The 27,839-nt window shown below is 38.9% G+C and overlaps 1 protein-coding gene and 1 long non-coding RNA gene across 8 annotated transcripts in view; one reads left to right on the top strand and one right to left on the bottom strand.

Moving 5' to 3' along the window:
* Positions 1–8,146, bottom strand: part of zeb2a (zinc finger E-box binding homeobox 2a) — an 88,224-nt gene extending 80,078 nt beyond the window's left edge. The window contains exons 1-2 of one of the 4 annotated variants that reach the window (XM_022209213.2): positions 8,027–8,146; positions 6,924–7,060 (exon numbers count right to left, since the gene is read on the bottom strand). In XM_022209213.2, the coding sequence (XP_022064905.2) occupies positions 6,924–6,996 (73 nt within the window). In that variant the 5' untranslated portion in view covers positions 6,997–7,060; positions 8,027–8,146. Of the gene's footprint in view, positions 1–6,923; positions 7,269–8,026 lie in introns of those variants that run through there. The other 3 variants (XM_051958582.1, XM_022209214.2, XM_022209215.2) reach the window with 3 other exon arrangements.
* Positions 8,022–27,094, top strand: LOC110961554 (uncharacterized). 4 transcript variants are annotated; one of them, XR_002596382.2, is made up of 4 exons: positions 8,022–8,142; positions 14,335–14,510; positions 16,263–16,627; positions 17,586–27,094. It is a non-coding gene; the product is annotated as an uncharacterized LOC110961554 (long non-coding RNA). The 4 variants fall into 4 exon arrangements; XR_007946288.1 differs by having other exon boundaries at positions 14,335–16,627; XR_007946289.1 differs by having other exon boundaries at positions 8,024–8,132; positions 14,335–16,627.
* The last annotated feature ends 745 nt before the right edge of the window (positions 27,095–27,839 follow it).

Below are 27,839 nucleotides of genomic sequence, written 5' to 3'. Positions count from 1 at the left end.
TAACGTCTCATCTTTGGGCACCAAACTTTGGGTGGCAAACAGACTTTAGGTTCATTACCGCCACCTACTGTCCTGGAGTGTTCATCAGTGTTACTGGTGTGTCAGAAATTCGGGAACTGAGAAAGGTGCGATTAAATGCATTATTTTCTTTAGCACATTATTTTTTCTGTAATTAGTTAATCAAAATTAACGTGTTAAAGTCCCAGCTCTAATTTAATCCAAACATCCTCTAGTCAGCATTCTAGAAAACTTCCAATATCGTCGGAGTCAGAAACACAAATCTGGAAATCTGCCGAACAATTTCAAAATCAGTAAAATCTCGAAACAGATTCAAGAAATCCAGTCATCTCAAAGTCACTAATCAGGAGCCCAACTTTTTCCAACAACGTTAAAACATCTAAAACTGAGTAAATTGTTAAAATCTGAAAGCAATTACAACAAGAGAAAAATAATATGAAATTGACAAGTCTAGAAAAATCTATTAACCATGAGAATCAAAAATAACTAGAAATGATTAGTTTTGAGATTACTGTTGTAGTCATTTTTATCCAAACTGAAAAAATCCAGAAAAAAATCCAAATCCATCTGAGAATATCAAGTTGGACATCACTAGTTTTGTTTAAAAAAATTAATTTCTAGATTTAAAAAATGGAAAGAATCTCAAAACACAATTAAAATCAACTGAATAACATCTTAAAATGACTAAAACTTGACTAAAAACACCAGATTTAGTCAAGAACATTTTAAGTCTTTATCCAAATGTCTCTGTTCTTCTTCCACTTTCAGTCAACTCTCTAAAAATTATCTAAAAAACACCAGTCAAGACCATAAATCTTGACATTTTCAAGTCATCTGTTTCATTTTCAAGCTATTTTTCTTGAGAAGAAAGTTCTTTGGGGAACTGTGGCGTGAAATAAAACAGTAAATGAATCTGTCTGTACAGCAGGAAACAGGCTTTAAGGATCTTTAAAGATTTTATTCAGTGTTTGTTTCTTGTGGACGTCATAAAAAAAAGAATCCGCTCAATTCTTTTCGTACGAATGCCGTCCGACCATCAGCGGGGGTGGGGCTCTATATAGGCCACACATACACCTTCAGTCCACCTTACGTCCTCCTTTCTTTTATTAAACTAACTCTCTTTTTATTCTTCCTTCCTCCTCCTCCACCTCCTCCTTTCTCTCTCCTCCATCTTTTTCTGAAGCTCTTTTCATCTGGGACGGCGGTGAGCCGAGCGTCCCCGGCGGCGCTTAGAAGGCCTGAATGGTGATTAAGAACGAGCAGAGGAGCTGCTTTTCTTTGTTCTGCCCTCAGGGAGGTGTTTACCGAGGGAGGGGGGGCAGATATGAAAGACATTCAGGTCAGTGAGGAGGAGAGCGACGGGATCAGAAGACATTCTGAGTGGTTTACGGGGACGTAAACCTGGTCTGTGATGCTGCTTTATGGGGACATAGATCTAATCTGTTCTGCTTTACTAGGATGTGAAACCTCATCTGTGTTGTTGCATTACGGGGACATAAATTCAGTCTGTGTTGATTGCCAAGGATATAAACTTAGTATGTACCGCTGCTTTACGGGACATAAATTCAGTCTGTGCTGATTGACACGGATATAAACTTAGTGTACTGTTGCTTTATGGGGACATAAATTTACCTGTGCTGCTTTAAGAGAAGTTAAACCTGGTCTGTGCTACTTTATGGGGCCGTAAACGTGGTCCGAGATGCTGCTATACGAGAATGTAAACCTGGTCTGTAATGCTGCTTTATGAAGACATAAACCTGGTCTGTACTGCTTTACAGGGATGTAAACCAGGTTTGTACTGTTGCTTTACGGGGATATGAATTTAGTTGTGATGCTTTATGAGAATGTAAACGTGGCCTGTGATGCTGCTTTATGAGGACATAAACCTGGTCTGTACTGATTTATGGGGACCTAAAAATGGTCTGTGCTTCTCTACGAGGACCTTTATCTGGTCTGTACTGTTACTTTACGAGGACGTAAATTTGGTCTGTGCTGTTTTACGAGGACATATACCTGTCCTGTACTTTTGCTTTACGGGGACAAAAATGTATTCATGTTGCTTTACGAGGATGCAAACCTGGTCTGTGCTGCTTTATGGGGACGTATACCTGGTCTGTACTTTTGCTTTACGGAGACATAAGTTTAGTCTGTGCTGCTTTACGACGACGTAAGTCTCGTCTGTACTGTTGCTTTACGGGGATGTAAATTTAGTTTGTGCTGCCTTACAGAAAAAAACTTGGTCTATGCTGATTTAAGGGGACCTAAACCTGGTCTGTGCTGTTTTACAAAGACATAACTTTGTCTGCACTGTTGCTTTACATTTGTGCTAAATTTAGTCTGTGCTACTTCATGGGGACATAAAACTGGTTTGAATTGTTTTACAGGGATGTAAACCTGGTCGAGACTACATTTTGGGGACACAAATTTGGTCTGTAGAGTGGCTTTACGGAGATGTAAAGCTGGTCTGTACTGATAAATGGGGACCTAAACCTGTTCTGTGCTGCTTTAGGGGTATGTAAATTTAGTCTGTGCTGCTTTACGGGGATAAAAACTTGGTCTGTACTGATGTATGGGGACCTAAACCTGGTCTGTGCTGCTTTACGGGTATGTAAATTTAGTCTGTGCTGCTTTACGGGGATAAAAACTTGGTCTGTACTGATGTATGGGGACCTAAACCTGGTCTGTGCTGCTTTACGGGTATGTAAATTTAGTCTGTGCTGCTTTACGGGGATAAAAACTTGGTCTGTACTGATGTATGGCGACCTAAACCTGGTCTGTGCTGTTTTACAAGGACATAAATTTTGTACTGTTGCTGTACAGGGACATATGTGTAGTCTGCTGCTTTACAGGGACACAAACCTCGTCTGTGCTGATTTATAGTAATCTTGATCTGTGCTGTGCCTTCACAGGGATGTAAACCCGGTCTGTGCTGCAGTCTTACATGGACGCAAACCTGTTTTGTGCTGCTTTACAGGGACATAAATCTGGTCTGTCATGTCTTATAGGGACGTAATTCTGGTCGGTTCTGCTGCTTTACGAGGACATAAACCTGACCCCATGCAACCTTACGGGGACATCCAAATACAGGCAAGAACACAGGGACTGACTCACGGTTAGGGCTTTTTTGATTACACATAAGTCTTTGAATTGTCCTCTGAGGAGCCAAACATTTATTTGAGCTATAAAGCTTCAGTTGAATGTTTATAAAGCCAAAGTGAAAAATCTGCTGCAACGACAGGATTCAAACTCACAAAACAAAAACATCATTTTAACTTTACCAGGACTAATTATAAAATACAACTGTACTTTATATTGCCGACATGTCACACTGCGGCATTATCAGTGCTCATATTTATAATATGTTTAAATCCACAAAGGTCACGAGCTTGTAATTTGATTAATATTCTTACTGAATTTGTAATTCAGTTTTACACTTTCATGTATTTAATTTCATACATACATTTCCGTAATTGTGACACTGTGGTTCATGACTACTGTACTTTCATTTTACATAGTTTACAGTGCATTTCTTATTGTTTGTTTTCTTATTACTGTGTATTTATGTGGAAATGACAATGATCAAACCTGACTCGACTAAAAGGCCCCAACAAAGAAATCTGCATCCTCACTTTAATCCTGACTGTAATATCAAACCAAATTAATGCGCCGCCTCAGTTTCACTACTCTCTTCATGGAGACATGATCAGAAAATGTGTCACAGAGCTAATTTGAGGCACTGCATCGATGCTGTGTAAAATCCTCACAGTCACGTCTGGACTCTGGTTCCATATGTGCAGCGTCAAAACTCCTTTTCAGGCTCTGAAACTTCGCAGATAATCGCTCGCAACGAGAAGATCAAAGCCGAAAAACACCGAGTTGAGCTCGGCCCGGTGTGAAGTGAAATCCCCCAAAACCCACTGCTGAACTGCTGAGTCATGGTGACGTCAGAGTTCACACTGCCGAGGCCGACGTTTACCACCGAGGTTCAGGCATCGTGTTGCCTCCTACCCGACACGAGGAAGTCGAGTCCCGGAGCTCCTGCAGGGAAATAAATCCCACCGCTTTTCTCGTAAAAATCAGCCAGTTTCAGATTTAAACGAACAAAAGACCAGCGAAAGAAGAGCAGGCAGAGGTGAAATAATCTCTCCCTTTTACAAAACAACAACTGCAGCTGATTTTAAGACGTTTTAATCGGCCTCCATCTCCTCGTTATCGCCGCCACATGAGTTGCTGTCCACAAACCACACACCAAACTGCATCCTTTCAGCCTTTTAACATCGATCACGTCGTCCAGCCGGCGACCGGTTTAATTCACGGTTAAATGTGTGTGTTAAAAATGCTGAGAATAAAAAAGAGAAAGTGACACCGAAACACACATGAACCTTCACATTTAGACCGATGAAACTCTCTAAAAAACACTGAATTATATTAATTTTGTCTTTATATTTGACTGCAAAATCAAACATCTAGAGGTTCAAAAAGCTTATTCCTTAAAATGTGAATTAAAAACACTAAATTCTAATAATGTAGGATTTATATGTAACAGTGATATTATACAAACTCATGTTTAAAGGTTTCAAAATGCTTATTTCTTGAAAAACACATAATTTTGAATGATTGTGAGGCTGAGGCCCTGAACTCCTTCATGCTTTCTGTTTTTACATTCGACTGTAACATTAAACAATCTCATGTCACACTTGTTTCTTTACAGGAGCTTAAGAAACTCACTGAATTATAATAATTTTGAATGATTGTGAATCCGAGATGTTGCCCTGAGCTCCTTCGTGCCTTCTGTTTTTATAACGGTTAACAATCTCACGTTATGCTTATTTCTTTACTTCAGAAACTCCTCAAATTAAACACAAAGCAAATAAAATCTTTCACAAAATAAAACCCCCTCCCTCCCGTCCGTCCCTCAGCGAGACAAACATCTGCAACGGATGTTCACAAACACTCAAATAAATTATTTATAATATAATATGTGTGTCTTATGACAAGGAGATAATTCCACCTTCACACGCGTTTTTATAAACATCACATGGACTCGAATTTCTCTTTTCGGCTTCACATGATAATAAAGCGGACTGATTATGTGTCATCCTGAGTGGGGGGTGGGTGGCGGGGGGGCAGTAACTTAAAACATACTTTAATCCTACACGGCCAGAAATCTCATTCAGCAGCAGTTTAGCTGTGGGACGTCCGCAGGGGTTTCAGACCACATAATCCAAAAATCTGGTCTGAGTCCAGCCGGGGACCTTTTGTCACCCAGAAAACTGCTCAGAATCACATCAGTCACCGTCCTCGGAGACGTCTCTTTGGATTCTGACGCAGGAAAAACATCCAAAAAGAAACACACAACATGTTTAGTGAAACTTTATGTGGACGGAAACCACCCGGCTGGCCTGATGGGAAACCTGTCGGATGTCAGGTTTACGTGAAATCCTGTGATGTGAACAACTGGGACGGACGGTTGGACGGACGGACGGTTGGACAATGACACGGCTGTGAGACATGTGGCATGAATGGTGCAGCAGGCGGCCTGACACCACTGCAGGGAAATCACACTGCACTGCTGCTGCTGCAACAAAACCTGCGACGCTCAGAGAGGATCTGCTGTGGAGGAATCCCAACAAACATCCTCAACATTTTTACCACCAGCTAGAAATTAAAATGGCACAACAGCGGCTAATTTACCCCAATCATTTAAATGTTAAAAGACGTCCCCCACCAAATAAATTAGTTTAAAAGTGAAGCTGTTTAGTGGAGCCTGAACAACATGTGACATCCAGACAACAGAGAAACCAACAACACTTTACTGGGAATAAAAAAGGGAGGAACTGCAGGGACACCAAACCGCAAAATCCATTCAGGGAAAAATGTGCCGAGAGCTGCTGAGCCAAAAAACTTCACCCAGGAAACGGAGGATTCCTTTTTTTCAGGTCAGAAGCAGCTGCAGCCGCACAGCTGGATGTCAGACGCCCAGATGTGGAGGAGGCACTTTAAGATCCTGTTACCCCATCATCTGCCCCCCTGGGACCCAGATAGCACAGACCTTAAAAAAAAACATTTAAATCCTCTTTTTCTCAAAAATAAAACAAAACAAATAAAAATCCTGCTTGTGGGAATTTGAAATAAACTTTTAAAATCGTGAGAAAACACTACAACTGGCGTGTAAATACAATAAAACGCGTCGCCTTTAAATAAACATGAAAACTGAGGCCTGAAAACTTATTTATAGCATCCGGACATTTTATTTAAAGAGGAAAGAAGCGACTTTATAGCAGCTGATAACGAATTAAACCGCAGCTGTGAGGAGTCCTTGGTTTCATTATTAACGGAGGGGTTGTTTTTAAAAACGGAATAAAAGTGAAAGAGAATTTAAATTTAAATAAATGTGTGAGATAAAGAAGAAGAAAAAAAAGGAAGAAGCTTCGAGTTTTTGGTCAAACAAACAAACATGAAATTTAGAAGAAAATTAACTGAAGTGAAATAAAAACCCGGAAAATCTACTTTTAGATAATATTCGTGGTGTTTTACTGCATTTGGAGATGGTTTTGTAGTGACGCGGCTCCGGCTGCTTTTTAACTTTGTCTTGGTGCCACTTTGTTCCGGCCCGGAGCCTCCACAGGTCCGCCCGCGGAGCTCCGAGTCCCGGCTGCGCTGCTCGGCGGGTCCCGGCTCCGCTCCATCACGCACCGGCCCGGGGAGGCTCCACACGCCGACCCCCCGTCCTCCGGAGCTCCTCCGAGTCCCGTTACAAACTTTTTATTCTCGGGCAGCCGGAGCTCCGGGCGGCCGGGCGGGGACACCGAGGCGCACCGAGTTTTTTTTGGAGAGTTGTGGGTTTTTCTTTTTTTGCGCGGCCGTGTGTCGGAGTGTGTCGGGGTGTGTTGGTGCTCTCTTACCGTTCTTCCTCCGGGGGTTGGCCTGCTTTCGCCTCTTGCAGCGGGGACCCTCCGCCATGATCTCCTGCTTCATTGATAAGTCGCTCCAGTCCGCATGGGCTCCTCTGCGGCTCCGCGGCGCTGCTCCTCCCCGCTGCCTGACAACCAGCACACACACAGTAAATCCCGGAGCCGGACCCCCCCTCCGCTCTCTGCACTCTGGGAAAGTTGAAGGAATAAAGATCCAGCCTGAACACGCAGCTCCACGCACTTTGACACCACTTTGTGTTGTTGGAGAAGCGTGCACCGACCGAGCGCACCGCCGCCCCGCGTCCCCGTCCGCCTGATCTCTGCTGAGAGGAGCGTCTGTGGAGTCCGACAGAGGAGGAGGAGGAGGAGGAGGAGGGCGGACACACACACACACACACACACACACACACACACACACACACACACACACACACACACACACACACACACACACAGTGTTTCCAGCATAAACAATAAACTTGTTGATTTTCCTCTAAACACAACTTGTGCTCGGAGGCCTCATCAATCTATCAGCCGATCAGCCTCCAATCACTCATCGATACCCGCTATCGGCACTGTCACTCTTATATAATGTCACTTCAGGCCTGCAGTTGTGTAATCTGTGTGCGCAGCTCATTAAAACGAGTCGCTTTATTTTCTGTTCGGTTGTTGATTTTTGTTGTTAATTTTTTTCTCTCCCGCGGAGCGTCTCTGTCAGTCCGCCCCGCCGCCGGAGCCCCGACCCCGGTTTCACTCCTCCGCCGGGCTCCGGGGGTCTGAGCGGAGACGGACCTCCTTCTCCTTCCCGGCCTGCCTGTCTCCCTCCGCCCGCCCTCCTTCTCCCAACACCTGCATCCATCCATTCATCCATCCACCCAGCCAGCCTTCCTTCCATCCAGGAAAACACCTGGAGGCAGGAAGCGCGCGCCACTCTGCTCTCACCTGTCCGCGCAGGTAAAGCAGCGCAGGTGAGCGCCGCGCTTTGATTGGCTGCGGAGAGAGAAGAGAGGAGCAGCGGGAGAAAAGGAGAGCAGTAACGGGGAGAGGAGGAGAGGAACACCGAGGAGAGGAGGAGAGGAGCGGCGGGTACCTACCGGAGCGGCTCCGTGATTCCTGCAAGAGGAGAAGGACCGGCGGTGGGGTAAAAGTGACGCCGCAGCTGCCCCCCCTCCCCCGGATTATAGAAGCCCCGGAGTCCCGGTGAGTCCCGGTGAGTCCCGGTGCCCGAGCTGGTCCGGTGTGTGTGCCGCCTCCCGCCGCCTGTCACCGGTTTTTTCTTTCTGCAACATAAACAGGCGCGAGAGCTCCGAGCAGCACGCGCCACCTATCTTCACGCGGAGGGATAATTGAGCCCCCCCCCTCTCTGTCCAAATTGTGGCTCGTGCAGGTTTAGTGAACCTCGCGTGCCGCACTCCCTCACCTGATTGGCTGACAGGTAGACTCACCTGTCCAGGTGTACCTGCTCAGGTGAGTCTACCTGAAGCCTCCCAGGCTGCGCTTTCCCTCTACAGCGGCTGATCTGGAGCATGCGCAAACGTTGCTCAGCCGCTGAGGACAGGTGTTTCCTCACCTGCAGCAAGAGACTGACAGGTGAAACAGCCTGACGTCACGTTTTGAAAACCCAATGGAGCTGAAATAGAAAAAATATTTCATAAAATAATAAAAAAATTACAACTAATAAATAAAAAGCTAATAAAATTAATTGCTGTGGAAAAAATACAAAACACCACAAATAAAACATGAAATTTAAATGACACGTGAAGTAAATTAATCAGATTATTATTACCAAAATGAAAAAAAAATACACATGAAACTACTTGATAAACAATCACACCTTAATTCAATTTGCAATTAGCATAAAATATAGGTAAATATGTCAGTAAAATGTTAAAAAGGGAAACTAAACTACTTTTTCTTACTCACACATGTTTGATTTAAAATAAAAACATCAATTTAACAACTTTTACATAAAAACTTTAAATGAAAGACACATTTAAACATATGAAATTAGTAGTAGTGTGTCTTTACTCTGCTCAGGTGTCTACAGGTGGTCGTACCTGTTGGGGTTTTACTATTAACCTCTGTAGTAATAAAAACGTTTTTCATTAGGAACTCTTCAAACTTGGATCCAAAAAGCTCCACAGGAAGCATCTGATGAAGTAATGAGATGAAATCGAATCAGGACAGATAAGACGGACTTCATTATACTGTGAGATCCTTTAACTCGCTTATGTTCTTTGATTGAATTTATTTTCATTTGATAAACTCTTTTCTGTCGGTTCGGCATGTGAAAAACAAGCAGCAGATTATAAACTCACAACCTCCTGCCTCTGATAAAACATCTGTGGAACATCTGTATCTTTAATTATTCCCTGACCGCAACAACAAAGTCAGAGAACAACAGGACTAAAGAATGTGTTATGATTAAAGGTTTACTTTCAGTCGATACGGATAATTATTGATCTATTCTTAATTTAAAAAAAACAGAAATAAGTGAATGTTGCACTGAAATGAAACTATGGAACATCTTATTGATCAGTTTTCTAATCGTATTGATTAAGTCTCTGTTACCGGGACATACTGAGATTGTTTTATTGTCAGGAGAGAGTTCTGTTGTTGTGTCACAATAAGACATATCTTTATCATTACAACACCAAGACATACCTATTTTTCTGTTGTTTGGACATATTTCTATTAGCTTTTGTTGTCAGGACATACACACGTGGACAAAATTGTTGGTACCCCTCAGTTAAAGAAGGAAAAACCTACAGTTCTCACTGAAATCACTTGAAACTCACAAAAGTAACAATAAATAAAAATTTATTGAAAATTAAATAATCAAAATCAGCCATCACTTTTGAATTGTTGATTAACATAATTATTTAAAAAAACAAACTAATGAAATAGGGCTGGACAAAAATGATGGTACCCATAACTTAATATTTTGTTGCACAACCTTTTGAGGCAATCACTGCAATTAAATGATTTCTGTATTTGTCAATGAGCGTTCTGCAGCTGTCAACAGGTATTTTGGCCCACTCCTCATGAGCAAACAGCTCCAGTTGTCTCAGGTTTGATGGGTGTCTTCTCCAAATGGCATGTTTCAGCTCCTTCCACATATGTTCAATGGGATTCAGATCTGGGCTCATAGAAGGCCACTTTAGAATAGTCCAACGCTTTTCTCTCAGCCATTCTTGGGTGTTTTTGGCTGTGTGTTTTGGATCGTTGTCCTGTTGGAAGACCCATGACCTGCGACTGAGACCAAGCTTTCTGACACTAGGCAGCACATTTCTCTCCAGAATGCCTTGATAGTCTTCAGATTTCATCGTACCTTGCACACTTTCAAGACACCCTGTGCCAGATGCAGCAAAGCAGCCCCAAAACATTACTGAGCCTCCTCCATGTTTCACCGTAGGGACAGTGTTCTTTTCTTCGTATGCTTGGTTTTTGAGTCTATGAACATAGAGTTGATGTGCCTTACCAAAAAGCTCCAGTTTGGTCTCATCTGTCCAAAGGACATTCTCCCAGAAGCTTTGTGGCTTGTCAACATGCATTTTTGCAAATTCCAGTCTGGCTTTTTTATGAGTTTTTTTCAGCAGTGGTGTCCTCCTTGGTCGTCTCCCATGAAGTCCACTTTGGCTCAAACAACGAGGAATGGTGCGATCTGACACTGATGTACCTTGGCCTTGGAGTTCACCTTTAATTTCTTTGGAGGTTGCTCTGGGCTCTTTGGATACAATTCCAACGATCCGTCTCTTCAATTTGTCATCAATTTTCCTCTTGCGGCCACGTCCAGGGAGGTTGGCTACTGTCCCGTGGGTCTTGAACTTCTGAATAATATGAGCCACTGTTGTCACAGGAACTTCAAGCTGTTTAGAGATGGTCTTATAGCCTTTACCTTTAAGATGTTTGTCTATCATTTTTTTTCGGATGTCCTGGGACAATTCTCTCCTTCGCTTTCTGTTGTCCATGTTCAGTGTGGTACACACCTTTTCACCAAACAGCAGGGTGACTACTTGTCTCCCTTTAAATAGGCAGACTGACTGATTGTGAGTTTGGAAACACCTGTGATGTCAATTAAATGACACACCTGAGTTAATCATGTCACTCTGGTCAAATAGTTTTCAATCTTTTATAGAGGTACCATCATTTTTGTCCAGGCCTGTTTCATTAGTTTGTTTTTTTTAAATAATTATGTTAATCAACAATTCAAAAGTAATGGCTGTTTTTGATTATTTAATTTTCAATAAATTTTTATTTATTGTTACTTTTGTGAGTTTCAAGTGATTTCAGTGAGAATTGTGGGTTTTTCCTTCTTTAACTGAGGGGTACCAACAATTTTGTCCACGTGTGTATATATTTTATTCTTATGTCAGGACATATGTCTATCATTTTAACATTGACATGCATCTCTATCATTCTGTCATCAGGACATATCTCTATTGTTGTAATATCAAGACATCTCTATGATTCTAATGTCAGGACATATTTTTATCGTTCTGTTGTTGGGACATATCTCTATTATTCTGTTAGAAGATATCTATACCATTCTAACATCAGGGCATATTTGTATCATTCCAACATCTGGATATTTGTCTATCACTCTAATATAAGGACATATCTCTATCATTCTTTGTCTGCTCATATCTCTATGATTGTATTGTGTGGACATATTTCCTTTATTCTGTCTTTGGAACATGTCCTAATGATGTAAAACAGGACACATTTCTATCAATATGATAGATCAATATGTATCTGTTGATACATATTGATCTAATGTTAGGACATATCAACATCATTCTGTTGCCAGAACATATCTTTATCATTGTAACATCTGGACACAACTTTGTCATTCGAACATCAAACCATATCTATCGGTCTGTTGTCAGGACATATCTATATCATTCTAACATCAGGATATATCTCTTTTGATTTAACATCAGGACATATGTCTATTAATCTAACATTAGGACATGTCTTTTATCCTAACATCGGGACTTATCTCATTGGAACATATCTCTATCATCTGTTTTTGGAACATATCTCTATCATTCTGAAGTCAGGACATATGTCTATCAATCTGCCATCAGGGGGAAATGTCGATCATTCTGCCACTGGAACATATATATTTCTATCACTCCTACATCAAGACATACCTCTGTCATTGGGACATATCTCTGTTGATCTAACATCAGGACATATCTCTATTGATCTAACATCAGGATTTATCTATCAATCAAACACCAGGACATATCTTTATTGATTTAACATCAGGTCATACCTCTATTGATCTGATTGATATCAGGACATATCTCTATTGATCTATCATCACCACATATCAATATTCTGTTTTCATGACATATCTCTATCATTGTAACATCTGGACATCCATCCATTCTCTATAAACCGCTTTATCCTCAATAGGGTCATGGGGGGTGCTGGAGCCTATCCCAGCTGACTCGGGTGAAGGCAGGGGACACCCTGGACAGGTCACCAGTCTGTCACAGGGCTACATACACAGACAACAATCACTCTCACATTCACACCTACGGACAAGTTAGAGTAACCAATTAACCTCAGCATATTTTTGGACTGTGGGAGGAAGCCGGAGTACCCGGAGAAAACCCACGCATGCACAGGGAGAACATGCAAACTCCATGCAGAAAGATCCCAGGCCCACCCCGGGATTTGAACCGGGGATCTTCTTGCTGCAAGGCGAAAGTGCTAACCACTACTCCACTGTGCAGCCCACATCAGGACATATCTCCATCAATCTAACATTGAGACATACAGTATATCTATCATTTTAACACCTGGACGTATCTCTATCATTCTAACATGGAGACATATGTCTAATATTATCCCAACAAACATATCTCTATCATTGTAATATCAGGAAATACCTGTATGATTCTGTCATCTAGGGATAGCTATGATTCTAACATTATGACATATCTACATCGATCTAACGTCAGGACATACCTCATCCAGACATGTCAATATTATTCTGTTATCAGGACATATCTCTATCATTCTAACATCAAGGCATATCTCTATCATTCTAACATCAAGGCATATCTCTATCATTCTAACATCAGGACATATCTATATCATTCTAACATCAAGACATATCTCTATCATTCTAACATCAAGGCATATCTCTATCATTCTAACATCAGGACATATCTATATCATTCTAACATCAAGGCATATCTCTATCATTCTAACATCAGGACATATCTCTATCATTCTAACATCAGGACATATCTATATCATTCTAACATCAAGACATATCTCTATCATTCTAACATCAGGACATATCTCTATGGATCTCACATCAGGACATATCTTTTGCAGTCTGACATTGATACATAAAGCATGTATATTACTCCAACATCTGGACATATCTCTATAACTCTAATGCCATTACATATCTCTGTCATTCTAACATCATGGCATATGTCTAAAATTCTATCATCAAACACTTGTATCAGTTTAATATCAGGACATATCCGTACCATTGTGTTGTCAGAACATATTTCTATTATTCGTTCATCTGAACACATCTCTGTAACTTTAACGTTGGGACATAGATCTATCATTTTGTCATCCAAATATTTCTCTAAAACTTTAACATCAGGACTATATTAATATTAATGTATGTATGTTGTCAGCTCATACACCTTTAATTCTAACATCCAGACATATTTCTGTCATTCTTGGATGAAGACATATCTATCATTTTGTTGTCAGGACATATCTCTATGACTCAACTGTCTGCTCATATGTCTATGATTTTAATGTGTGGACATGTTCCTATTATTCTATCCTTGGAACATGTCTCTATCGATATAACATTAGGAGATGTCTCTATTGATCTAACATACAGCCATATTTCTATTCTGTTGTCAGGACATATGTATGATTCAAACATTATGACATACAGTATCTCTATCAATCTAATGTTGGGACATATCTCTATCATTTTGTCATCTGGAAGTATTTCTATCATTCTTTGTCTGCTCATATGTCTATCATTGTAATGTTTGGTCATATTTCTATTATTCTGTCTTTGGAACATGTCTCTATTGATCTAATGTCAGGACATATTTCAATCATGCTGACATTGAGACATATCTCTATGATTCTAATGTCGGGACATATCTCCTTTATTCTGTTGTCATTAAATATCTACAATTCTAATTTTATGACATGTTTCTATCAATCTAATGTGAGATATATCTCTATAATTGTAACACCAAAACATATCTCTATGATTCTGTTGTAAGTACATATCTTTATTATTCTGTCGTCAGTTTATATCACGATTATTATGTGATCAGGACATATGTCCATCATTCTTACATAGGGACGTATCTCCCATTATTCTGTCATTATCCAGAAACAGGTCTCACCTGTCAGGATGGACGGAGGACGACGCTTGCCAATAGGCCTTCTCTACACCTGAGGCTGGTCACCTGATGATGCTGGCGGAGGTCATGTGACTCCTCACTCACAGGTGGAGGATGATCTGTGATGAGACATGTGGATCATCTCAGTTTGTGGGGGGTTGAGCAGGTATTAGAGGGCTGTGGGGGTTTAAAGGGGTATTTGAAGGGGTATTACACTAATCATGGTGTCAGTGTTCCCATTAGGCTTACGGCAGCAGGGGGCTTACAGAGGAGGGGTCACATCTGGCTTCAGCTATTGTCTGAACTGTTTACAATCTGTGTCTCATACAAAGAAGGCCGAGAATGGAAAGTACATGTACTCAAACACTGTAATTTTGAGGTTCTAACTCATTGTACTAATACCACACTGTCAAAGTGTTCGCTTACAAGTTGAAATTCTGCGTTGAGAATGTTACTTAAGTAAAAGTACATGAGTATTTTTACAAAGAGTTACTTAAATTAATTAAAACAAAAGGGCTCAGTGCAGAAAAATGTTTCATTTGACTTTTATTCTAAAATGTACATTATCACTATTTTAAACTATAATATCAAATTAAACTAGTGAGCTTTCATTAGCTAAACTTGTTAGAAATTAATGCTAGCTGGAGCGGTAAACTAGCAAGCTAATGTCAGCTAAACATGCTATCAGCTAATGAACATGGTATAAACTAATGTTAGTCAGTTAATCTTAAGCCTAACACAGCTAGACAAATGAGCTAATGTCAGCTCAACGTGAAAAAGCAATGTTAGCTAGTTTACCTTAACTTAGCTATAATAGAAAGTCATTGTTCGCAAAACATGCTATAAATGGATATTAGCTCATTTAGATTTAGCTTATTTAAGCTAAACTAGCAAACACACATTAGCTCGACATGTTACAAAACTAGTGTTAGCTAGTTTACTTTAAAGGGGAACTTTGTTTTTTTTCAACCTGGGGTCTGTTTCCATATGTAATTTCATACATGTGAGTGATGGAGAAATGAATTTTCGACATAGCTCCAGTATTTAGCCAGGCAGCGTACAGACCACAACAAAGAGCGATCGCCAGGTAATGTGGAGGTTTTCGTTCACTTCTCATCTCTAGTATGTTGTGGGACACTCATTGAGACTATCTGAGCTGGCCAGTGTGGGGCAAAAGCACGTTAGGGCGGACTTTGATGCGGGGGGGCCAGCTGCTCCATACTTTTCGCTAGCCGAGCTGCTAGCTGAGCTGCTAAGCTGCCTGCCTGGCTAAATACTGGAGCTATGTCGAAAATCCATTTCTCCATCACTCACATGTATGAAATTACATATGGAAACAGACCCCAGGTTGAAAAAAACCGAAGTTCCCCTTTAAGCTTAACTAAAGTAGGGAAACAATGTTAGCTAAACATGTTAAAAATTGATATTAGCTAATTTAGATTGTTTATTTAATGTAAACTAGCAAGCTAACATTAGCTGGCCATGTTACAAACTAATGTTAGCTAGTTTATTTTAAGCTTACCAAAGCTATAGTAAAGAGACTGTTAGCTAAACAAGCTATAAACTAATGTTAGTTAGTTTCGTTTAAGCTTAGCTAAGCTAAACTAGTAAGCTAACATCAACTAGACATGTAACAAACAAATACTAGTTAATTCTTTTACAATTTAGCTCTAAATTTACACTGTTTTACTGTATTTGAATCAAAATAGAAAAAATACATGTTTAGCTAACAGATATTTGGAATTATTTTAACCATTTTTAACAAATTTACGCTATATTGCTGCATTTAAATCTGCTAAAACATAATTATTTTACAGATATTTGTCATTATTTTCATTGTTTTTGATGATTACAGTTAATTTTGGCATCACTGCTGTCAGATTTTCTTGGTTTCTTTACCTGTTTTCTTTCCTATTAGAACTATTTTATGTTGGAAGTTGAATGTTCGTGTTCTCGGGGTGAAGAACCTTTAGAAGTAGCGTCGGTTCCGTGTGAATCCAGCGGTGAGAAGCGTTCTGAGGTTCTTTAAATCTGCAGAACAAAGAGCAGCTCATCCTCCGACAGCATCTCCTCCACTAATCCTCGGCAGGTTTAACTCTCTGGACCTTTCATGTCCAGACGCTGACCTTCATCACAGCAGAGACCTGAAGTCTTTGTCCTGGAAGAAAAGCAGCATCATGAGAAGCTCAAACCCTCTGAGGTTCAATCACAGAGAAAACAGGATTAGCTTCACCTGAGAACCAGTCAGGTAGAAGAACAGGAAGACGAAGGTTCAGACTGCAGGTGAAGCAGCTGAAAAATATTTTATTTTACGTCGGATATATTTTTATGTGTTTAATCTTGTTTTTGTCTTCTTTTTGTCATTATGAGGCTCGTTTGTGTTGCTTTTTGTTGGTTTCTGTCTTGGTTTTGTATTTTGTGTCTAGCTTGTGTTGTTTTGTCTTGTTTTTGTCTTGATTTCATGATTTTTTTGTCTGGCTTTTTTGTTTTCATCAGATTTTTTTTTTTTTTAATGCCAAATTTGTGTTGCCTTGTCTCTAATTTGTCATTTTGGGTCTAGTTTTGTCTCTTATTTGTGTAGCTTTGATTCATTTTAGTCATTCTATGTCTTGTTTATGATGTTTTTGTATTTTGCATTTTTCTCGTTTTGTGTCTGGTTTGTGTTGCTTTGTGTTGTTTTTGTCTTGATCTTGTCATTTTTGCTTAATTTGTGCTGTTTTATCTTATTTATGTTGTTTTTGTCTAATTTTTGTCATTTTGGTGTACATTTGTGTTGCTTTGACCCGGTTTTGTAATTTTTCTGCTGTTGCTGTCATTTTGTGTCGTGTTTTTGATTCTGTTGTATTGATTTCATCTTTCTCTGTCTTACTTTTCTTGTTTTTTGTCTAGTTTGTGTTGTTATGTCTCGTGTGTCATTTTGGGGCTCGTTTGTGTTGCCATGTCTTGTTTGTCTTTATTTGGAAATTTTGTCTAATTTCTGTCGTTTTGTGTCTAGTTTGTGGGTTGTTGTCTCGTTTTTGTGATAAATGATTTGTTTTTGATGCTTTGTTTCATCTTTATTGTTGTTTGTATTCTGCTTTTATTGTTTTTGTCCTGTTTTGTTGGTTTTTTTTGTGCCTCTTTTTTTGACTTTTTTGCATCACTGTCATTATTCTGTGTCTAGAAATCCAGACAGAAATAAAAACCTGTAATTCTTCCTGCTTTTAAAGGCGTCCTGCTGTTTTTCTATCTCCTCCTCCAGGTTCAGAAGCTGAAGCCGACAGAAGATGGAAACTCAGAAGAAGCTTAATAAAACTTCGGACTCTGAAAAATACTGAAAACCATCAGAACTCAAACAGCAGGTTCCTCAGACATTTGACCTTCCAGAAAACGTTGAGCAGGTGTCACATCACTGAAGCTCCGTCCAGCCGTAGGACCGGAGGTGTTAGCGGTGATGCTAAGCTAACTGGGTGTGAGGTGCAACAGCAGGTCGACCTCGGCTTGTAAAAGGGAAACGAGCCGTCAGCAGCTGTTAAAGCTTCACTGGGAGGGTAATTTAAAACAGAAGTCTGGAGGACTTTACAGGCTGCAGCTCAAAGCAGGTCCAGATCTATCAGGAGGAAAACCGTTTGCTAGGAAGAAACACAAACATCCTGTTTTAATCAGGATCAAGGTTTTACACCCAGAAGATCTGAGTCAGTAAATATTAAATAAGTGCTGTTAGAGAGTCCTGATGGGACGCCGTTTAACTGAGAAAACACACGTAATAAACACACTTAATAAAGTTCAGTGTATTGTTTTTGTTTACAATAGAATTAAGCAAAAATTCCCGTTGCTTTGTCTCAGTTTCGTTGTTTAATGTCTAATTTGTGTATTTTTGTGTCCAGTTTGAGTTGCTTTCTCTTGTTTTTGTCATTTCTGGGGCTCGCATGTTTTTTAATCTTGTTTTTTTGTTGCGTTTGTGTTGTTTCATCTCGTTTTTTTTTTAATTTTGTCTCTCATTCCTGTTGCTCTGCTTGTATTTGTTGTTTTGTGTCTTGTTTTTGTCATTTAGTGTCTTTTTTGTGTTCCTTTGTCTCCCTTATGTCGCTTTGCATCTCACTTTTGTCATTTTGATTCTTGTTTGTGTTACTTCAGGTGTTTTTTGTCATTTGTCTCGTTTTTATCGTTTTGTGTCTCCTTTGTGTTGTTTTGTGTCTGTCATTTTTCCCTGTTTGTTGTCATTGTGTGTTTTTTTGTGTGCGTTTTGGGGTCTTGTTTGATCTTTTTTTGTCTTGTTTTTGTCATTTTGTTTCTTGTTTTTGTTATTTTGTGTCTGGATTGTGTTTCTGTGTCTCTAAAATGTCATTTTGTCTCTCTTTTTTGTCACTTTGTGTCTTACTTTTGCGTTTTTGGTCCTTGTTTTGTGTTTTTGGTTCTTGTTTGTGTCATTTTGTGTCTCATTTGTGTTGCTGTGACTAATTTCTCATATCATGGCTTGTACTTGTCATTTTGTGTCTTGTTTTTGTCGCTTTGTGTCTCATTTTGTTGCTTTGTGTCTTGTTTTTGTTTCGTTTTTGCCATTATGTGTCTGGTTTTTGCTGTTCATGTCTCAATCTTTTCGTTTTTCCTGGTTTTTGTCGTTTGGTGTCTAGTTTGTGTTGTTTTTGTTGTTCTGCTCTTTTTAATTTTTTGTTTTATTGTTTTTCATTTTTGTCATTTTATTCAATTTTTGTTGTTTTGTGTCTTGCTTTTTTATTTTTTGTCTTATTGCATTTCATTTTTGTCATTTTATATAATTTGTGTTGTTTTGTGTCATTTCAGTCGTTGTTTTTAATGTCATGTGTGATGCATGATGTTGTTTTGCACGTTGTGTGTCGTTGAGTCTCTAATTTGTTGTTTTCTGTCTCATTTTTGACATTTTGATTCTCGCTTTCGTTGTTTTGTGTCTACTTTGTGTTGCTTTGTTGCTATTTGTCATTATATCACGCTTTGCTTGTCACTGTGTGTCTTATTTTTGTGTTTTGCATCTTGTGCTGTCTTTTTTCCCATTTTTTCTTGATTTTTGTCGTTCTGTGTTGCTGTGTCTTTAGTTTATCATCTTGTGTCTTGTATTTGTCACTTTGTGTCATATTTTGTGTTTAGTTTCATCATTTGTTGTCTTGTTTTTGTTGTTTCATGTCTAGTTTGTGTTTCTTTGTCTCTAATATGTCATTTTGTCTCTTAAATGTCAGTGTGTGTCTTATTTTTTGTGTTTTTGGTATTGGTTTGTCTTGTTTTCGTCAGTTTTAGGCTCAATGTGCTGTTGCTGTGTCTTTAACTTCTCATTTTGTGTTTTGTTGTTGTTGTTTTGAATCTTGTTTGTGTTGCTGTGTCTCTAATTTGTTGTTTTCTGTCTTGTTTTTGCCATTTTTGTATACTTTATGACAATTTATTCCTCATTTTTGCCATTCTGTGTCTGTATTTCTGTTTTGTGTAGTCTTGTGTTTATGTTCTTTCGTTCCTAGTTTGTGTTGTTTTATTCTGTTTCTGTTTGTTTCTCATTTTGTGTTTCGTGTCATTTCATTTTTGTCATTTTGTGTCTTTCTGTGTTTTTTTACACAGTTTCTGTGTTATGTCTCTTTTATGTCTCCAAACACTCGGAGATATAATTTGATGTTTAACTGTGATGATGAAATATCTTATCTTCTTTCTGTTTTCATTATTTAACAGAATATTTTCTAATTTAAACATGATTTCTGGGTCAAACGGTGCTCCACAGTTAAACTCCAACAGCCTCTTTCTCTGCATGGTTTCCTAAAAGCTCCACTTGTTCAGACTGGGGTGTTTCCTGTCAGAGTTGTTGATTCTGGATCGAACTCCGGAGACGTCTCTGAAAGTTCTCTGCAGTGGGCTGATAACCGGCTCAGGTGGGTTCAGGTTGTTGGAGGTGAGTTTTCAGCCCGTGGTGAAGCAGATTAAGCAGCTATCAGCGGCTCAGGTGTTCCTCGGCGAGCCAAAGCGAGGCTGATCTGAGAACAGCGAGGCCTGAGTGGGAGGTTCAATCCTTCACGGCTGTTTGTCTGTTTGAGGCCTCGGAGAAACTCTGTCACAGTTTAGTGGAAAACCGCAAACAGGGCGGCAGGTTTCAGGACGCAGTTAAAGATCCACCACAGATCAGAGTTCTACAGCAGGAAGGACAAAGAAAACCTGGAGATTCACAGAAACATTAAACCTACAGAAGATCTGAGCTGAGTGAAGAAACATTTCAGATGAAACTGATCAGTGAACGCGTTTATACCAACTCCAGATATCCTGAAAACGTTTCTTCCTCTGAAACATAAACTGAAAATGATCGACTGAATCCAACTGATAGAAACTCGGAATTCATTTCATCATTTCGTTGTCGTTTTGTGTTTCCCTAATGTCTTTTCTCTTTGGTTTGGTTTTTGTCGTTCTGTGTTTCATTTTCGGCATTGTCGGTCTCCGTAATGTAGTTTTCGGCACATTTTTGGCACATTTTTGTCAAGTTTTGTCTTGTTTTCATCATTTTAGGGGTCGATTGTGTTACTTTGTCCCATTTTTGTTGTTTTTGTGTCTGATTTTTTTCACTATATGTCTCCTTTAATGTAGTTTTTGTCATGTTTTCTGTTGTTTTTATCTTGTTTTTATCATTTTAGGGGTTGATTGTGTTACTTTGTCCCATTTTTGTTGTTTTTGTGTCTGTTTTTGTCACTGTATTTCTCCATAATGTAGTTCTTGTCATGTTTTCTGCTGTTTTTCATCTAGGTCGTGATAATCGTAGGAGGTTCAGTAGAAATCGCCTGGATATCTCTTGTAGGTTCTTGAAGACGTTTCACTTTCATCCAAGAGGTTTCTTTGGTTCTGATGGGAGTTTTGGTGGTTTGCTTTGGTCGTTTTATGTCTCGATTTTGTTGTTTTGTGTCTCATTTTTGTCCATCTGGGGCTTGTCTGCATTGCTTTGTCTAGTTGTTGCCATTTTGTGTCTCGTTTTTGTCATTTTGGTCTTGTTTTTGTAGCTCTGTGTCTTGTCTTCATCTCTTCTAAAAGCAGTCGTCTCACCCAGCGGGTCGATGATCTCAGATCGTGGTGAAATCAGAGAGTAAAGTGTGTTTGCTGAGGATCTGAATCCGTCCTCAGCAGCAGGTTTCTGTCTCCGGCTGACGTCCAGGCGTTTTTTTTAGCCTCCCTGTGTTTACGTAGGAACCAGAGTCGGGTCAGGACGTCCCGACGGGTTGCTTTAGGAGGTTTATTCTCCCCCAGGACAGAAAGCGAAGCATGAGAAATGAAGACGGCGACACGTGCAGTCTGAGGATTTTACAGATATCTGATCTGAGCGATAAAAGACGGTAAAGAAACTTCTTAAAGCTCCTCTCTTGTGTCTCCGAGGCGCCTGTGGTGGTTCTTTCTCTACATAAAACATGTCCGCCCACGTGTTGGTATGAAAACAGTCTGCAGCAGACAATGAGGACGTCCTACGAGCTGCATAAGCCTGTCAGCCTGCGGATGGAAGAAGAATGAGCGGAGTGACGAGGGAAGTTTCTGGAAGAAGAAGGTCCACTCCTCCTTTAGACGCTGTCAGACCTACAGGATCTGTGTTTTAATCTGAGCGTGGGAGGATCTGGTCTGCAGAAACAAAACCTCCAACTGCAGCAGGAGGGTTCAGGAGGTGGATTAAAGCAGAACCGAGAGTCGTCGACCCGGTTTGATCCCAGAAAGACACCGAGAATGACCCGCTGGCATCTTCTCCTCAGGTTCACAACATCTGCAGGTTCTGGAGGAACATCCTTCATCAGGGTTTCTGGTTCCTCCCAGAGGATCCTGAGGTGTTCCCAGGCCTGATGAGATATGCAGAAGTGACATGAAATTACCACAAAATACACAAAATGACCATAAATAGACACAAAACAACAACAAATGGATCCAAAGTGACTACAAATAGACACAACATGACATAAAAAGACACAAAATGAACACAATTAAATGCAGAATGATCACAAAATGATGAAAAAGAGACACAAAGTGACTACAAAGTGACACAAAATGAATAGAAAATACACAAATTGACCATAAATAGACACAAATTGATCAGAAGTGGATGCAGAACAGCAACAAATGGACACAAAGTGACTATAAATAGACACAACGAGACATAAAATGACCACAATTAGATGCAGAACGATCACATAATGACCAAAAAGAAATAGAATTTTTTTTAAAAAGAGGCACAAATTGGCCCAGATAAGCATAAAATGACAATTAATAGACACAAAATGACTACAAACAGACACAAAATGAACAAAAAGAACAGAAAATTATCACAAATACACAAAATAACCACAAAGAGACTCAAAATTACCAAAAGAAACACAAAAACAACCACAAATAGACACACAATTATCACAGAGACATAAAATGACCACAAAAATAAATAAAATGACTAAAAATAGACACAAAATGACAACAAATAGACATAAAATGGCTCAAAAAGATAAAATTACCATAAACATGTGCAAAATGACCCCAAAGACACACAAAATGACAAAAATTACACAAAAGGCACAAAATGTTTCACATGACACACAAAATGAACACAAACAGACACAAAATGACTACAAACAGATACAAAACGACCAAAACAGAAACAAAATAATCACAAAGAGACATAAAATGACTAAAAAGAGACACAAAGTTACCACAAATAAACAAATGACCAAAAACAAACACAAAATGGCTAAAAATAGACAAAAAATTACCATAAATAGACACAGAATGACCACAAATAGACATAAAATGACTAAAAAGAGGCAAAATTACCACAAACAGATGCAAAATTACCTCAAAGGAGACACAAAATTAACATAAAAAGATGCAGCATGACTACAAATAGATACAAAATGATCAAAATAGACACAAAATTACCACAAATACACAAAGTTACCACAAATAAACACAACATGACACAAAGAGACACAAAGCAATAAAAAAAAAGACACAGAGGGGGGGAAAAAATGAAAATAGACATAAAATGGCCAAAAAGAGATGCAAAATGAACACAAGTGGACACAAAATCACCACAAAGAAATGCAAAATATCCATAAACACTAAATGCAACAGATAAAAGGGGAGGATGATGAGGAAGATGAAGAGGAGGAGATGTGGAAACCAAACAGTTCTTCATAGTTTAACTTTTACTGGAGCCATAGAGACATCAGGTGTGTGTGTTAGTGTGTCTGTGTCACTGTGTGTGTGTGTGTGTGTGTGTGTGTGTGTGTGTGTGTGTGTGTGTGTGTGTGTGTGTGTGTGGGTGTGTGTGTGTGTGTGGGTGCGATCGGTAACAGAAGGTTAAATCTGTGTTAAATCCAGAGTTCTCAGTCTTTGCAGTGATTTAAAGGTGTTGTTTGTTGTTTGTTGTTGTCGAGCCCTGCAGCGCTATGAACAGGTGGGTCAAATACGTCCATATGGGGAGAACACACACACACACACACCGCTACTGAGCATGTGTAGTACAACACACACACGGGGAGGAAACCTGGTGTTTAAATGAGCCGATGAGAACTGTGAGATTCAATCTGCTGCTGAGGTCCTCCTGTATCTCCACCTGCTCTGCTCAACATATACATTCATATACCATCACATTTACTGCATGTTGCTTTATGAGTGTACGTTAATTTATGACAGCGTACGTTTTTTTTTGAGAGTACGTTAATTTATGAGGGCGTACGTTATTTTATGAGTGTATGTTAATTTATGACAGCTTACGTTATTTTATGAGCGTACATTAATTTATGACAGCGTACGTTATTTGGGAGTATGGTAGCGTACGTTATTTTGTGAGTGTACATTAATTTATGACAGCGTACGTTATTTGGGAGTATGGCAGCGTACGTTATTTTGTGAGTGTGCGTTAATTTATGACAATGTACGTTATTTTATGGGTGTACGTTAATTTATGACAACATATGTTATTTTGTGAGTGTACGTTAATTTATGACAACGTACGTTATTTGGGAGTATGGCAGCGTACGTTATTTTGTGAGTGTACGTTAATTTATGACAGTGTACATTATTTTGTGAGTGTACGTTAATTTATGACAATACGTTATTTTATGGGTGTACGTTAATTTATGACAACATATGTTATTTTGTGAGTGTACGTTAATTTATGACAATGTACGTTATTTTGTGAGTGTACGTTAATTTATGACAATGTACGTTATTTTATGGGTGTACGTTAATTTATGACAACATATGTTATTTTGTGAGTGTACGTTAATTTATGACAACGTATGTTATTTGGGAGTATGGCAGCGTACGTTATTTTGTGAGTGTACGTTAATATATGACAGTGTACATTATTTTGTGAGTGTACGTTAAATTATGACAACATACGTTATTTTGTAAGTATACATTAATTTATGACAGCGTACGTTATTTTGTGAGTGTACGTTAATTTAAGAGTGTACTTTTTTAAGACGTTTGTTATTTTATGAATGCATGTTATTCTGTGGAAGTTTGTGATAATATATGTTTTTGTGATAATGTACGTTATTTTATGACGTCTGCTTTTGTGACAAGGTACGTTATTTTGTGATATGTACATTATGTTGTGACAACGTATTTTATTTCTTGAGTGTACGATATTTTATGAATGTACGTTATTTTGTGAATGTATGATATTTTGTGACAATGTACGTTATTTTATGAACACGTAATTTTGTGACAACGTATGTTTTTGTGATAATACACATTTTTTGGGAAAACATACATTATTTAATGACATTGCACGTAACTTTTAAGCGTTCGTTATTTTGTGACATCTGTTTTTGTGACAAGGTACGTTATGTTGTGACAACGCATGTTATTTCATGAGTGTAAGTTATTTTCTGAGTGTACGTTATGTTGTGACATCGTACATTATTTTGTGAGACTTTCTTTGTTAGAACATACATTATGTCATTGCGTACGCTGTTTTGTGACAGCGTATGATGTTTTGTGACAACATTCAATAGCTTACTTTGCAACAGTGTACGTTATTTACTACGTTTGTTTTCCGATATTTTATTAGTGTACGTTACTTTTTAAGCATTATTGTGTCACAGTGTATAATAATTATTGAATTTACTTTTTCAACAGTGCACGTTGTTTACAGTATTTTGTTGGAGCATCTGCTGTTTTATGAGTTTACTTTTTAAACGTACGTTATTGTATGACAGTGTACGTTTATTTGTGAATTTACTTCTCAGAGTCAATCGTTTATGTTAATTTGAGCCCATTATATTTAGTGACTTTTTAACTATGTACATTGTTTTGCCATCAGATAAACTCGGGTGTTTGAGTTGATTTTCCTCCCGGTGTTTCAGTTTCAGGTGTATAGAGAACCAGAGCAGCCTTTCTTTCTGTCTTTCTTTCTTTCTTTCTTTCTTTCTACAGCCAGTTGAAGGTTTCCAGCAGCAGAACAGAAACTCTGAATCTGTTCAAACAGAGTGGTGGTGGCTGCAGCAGGTGGTGACGCCGGTGGCAGCAGACCTCTGAGGCCTGATCCTGGATCTGCGTCGCATATGGAGCTGCTGCCGCCGCACACGCAACCTTTGAAGACGGTCGCATTAAAAGTTCGACTCGACCATCTGCCTGCCGCCTGCAGTCAGCGCTCTGTCAACACGACGCTTGTTCTCTTGTTGACTTCACCTGTTTGAAGCAGCTTCCACCTCCATCATCACCGGAGTCTCTCAGTTTCACCAAAACCAAACAGCGCAGCGTTTCAGGTGGAATCTGTCCAGAGATCAGGTTTAACTGAGTTTCAGAACGCCGTCTGAACATCAAGAGTTTAGTTAGTGCAGCTACTGAGTCTGCTGGAAACTGTACTTGTGTGCTGCTGACCTCCAGGTTTCTCTTGTACATTGTTAAGTAGATTAAAACTATTTTATATAATTTTCAACTTCATTCAAGTGATTTTGGACAAGTTTTGTGTCAGTTTGCACATATTTTATGTTGTTTTTCTGCTTTATTCCTCATTTTAGACACATTTTTCTGTTCTTTTTTCAGGGATTTTGAACTATTTCTGAGTCTTTGTGGACAAATTTTGTGTCACTGTGTATGTATTTTAAGTCATTTTTGACATTTTCTTGTAATTTTAAACACATTTTAAGTCTTTTTCTGCTTTTTTGATCATTTTTTGGTCATTTTAAACATATTTTGCAACATTTTGGCCATTTTCTTGTCATTTTAGACATGTTTTATGTCTTTTTTCAGCTTTTTTGTCATTTTAAAAACTTTTTAAATAATTTTTTCTTCTGTGTTTTTCATTGTAGACATCTTTTAAGTCGTCTGCTTTTCTTGGTTGTTTAGACATATTTTAAAACATTTTGGAAATCTTCTTGTCATGATGAACTAATTTTATGTCATTTTGAACTATTGGTGAGTCTTTGTGGGCATGCTTTGTATCATTTTGTATGTATTTTAGGCATTTTAGACACACTTTATGTATTTTTTCTGCTTTACTGTCATTTTAGACCCATTTTAAGTCATATTCTGCTTTATTAGTCATTCTAAAAATGTATTATTTCTTTTTTCTTCTTTTTTGGGGTAATTTCAAACATATTTTACAACATTTTGGCGGGACTGACAAAAAACTGTCCAAAACCTGTTATTGAAGGACCTTCATAGTTTCATAGAAACCAGACCAGCAGCTTTTTAGGTGCATTTTTATCTGAAGAAGAACTGTTGACTTCTGATGAAATGTTAATGTTAATGTTACATCTACAGGACATTAAAAACTGCCTATTAAGTTTGTTCACATTTTGCTGGTTACTTTTTGCAAATATCTCTCAAAACATCAAACACATGATCAAAAGTATGCGGACACCTGTACGGCATTTACACACGTGGACAAAATTGTTGGTACCCCTCAGTTAAAGAAGGAAAAACCCACAATTCTCACTGAAATCACTTGAAACTCACAAAAGTAACAATAAATAAAAATTTATTGAAAATTAAATAATCAAAAACAGCCATCACTTTTGAATTGTTGATTAACATAATTATTTAAAAAAACAAACTAATGAAACAGGCCTGGACAAAAATGATGGTACCTCTATAAAAGATTGAAAACTATTTGACCAGAGTGACATGATTAACTGAGGTGTGTCATTTAATTGACATCACAGGTGTTTCCAAACTCATAATCAGTCAGTCTGCCTATTTAAAGGGAGACAAGTAGTCACCCTGCTGTTTGGTGAAAAGGTGTGTACCACACTGAACATGGACAACAGAAAGCGAAGGAGAGAATTGTCCCAGGACATCCGAAAAAAAATGATAGACAAACATCTTAAAGGTAAAGGCTATAAGACCATCTCTAAACAGCTTGAAGTTCCTGTGACAACAGTGGCTCATATTATTCAGAAGTTCAAGACCCACGGGACAGTAGCCAACCTCCCTGGACGTGGCCGCAAGAGGAAAATTGATGACAAATTGAAGAGACGGATCGTTGGAATTGTATCCAAAGAGCCCAGAGCAACCTCCAAAGAAATTAAAGGTG

The sequence above is a fragment of the Acanthochromis polyacanthus genome, chromosome 14, assembly GCF_021347895.1.
Source record: "Acanthochromis polyacanthus isolate Apoly-LR-REF ecotype Palm Island chromosome 14, KAUST_Apoly_ChrSc, whole genome shotgun sequence".
NCBI classification, from domain to species: Eukaryota; Metazoa; Chordata; class Actinopteri; family Pomacentridae; genus Acanthochromis; species Acanthochromis polyacanthus.
The sequence above is the reverse complement of the archived record's forward strand: the minus strand, read 5'-3'. Positions and strand labels throughout refer to the sequence as shown.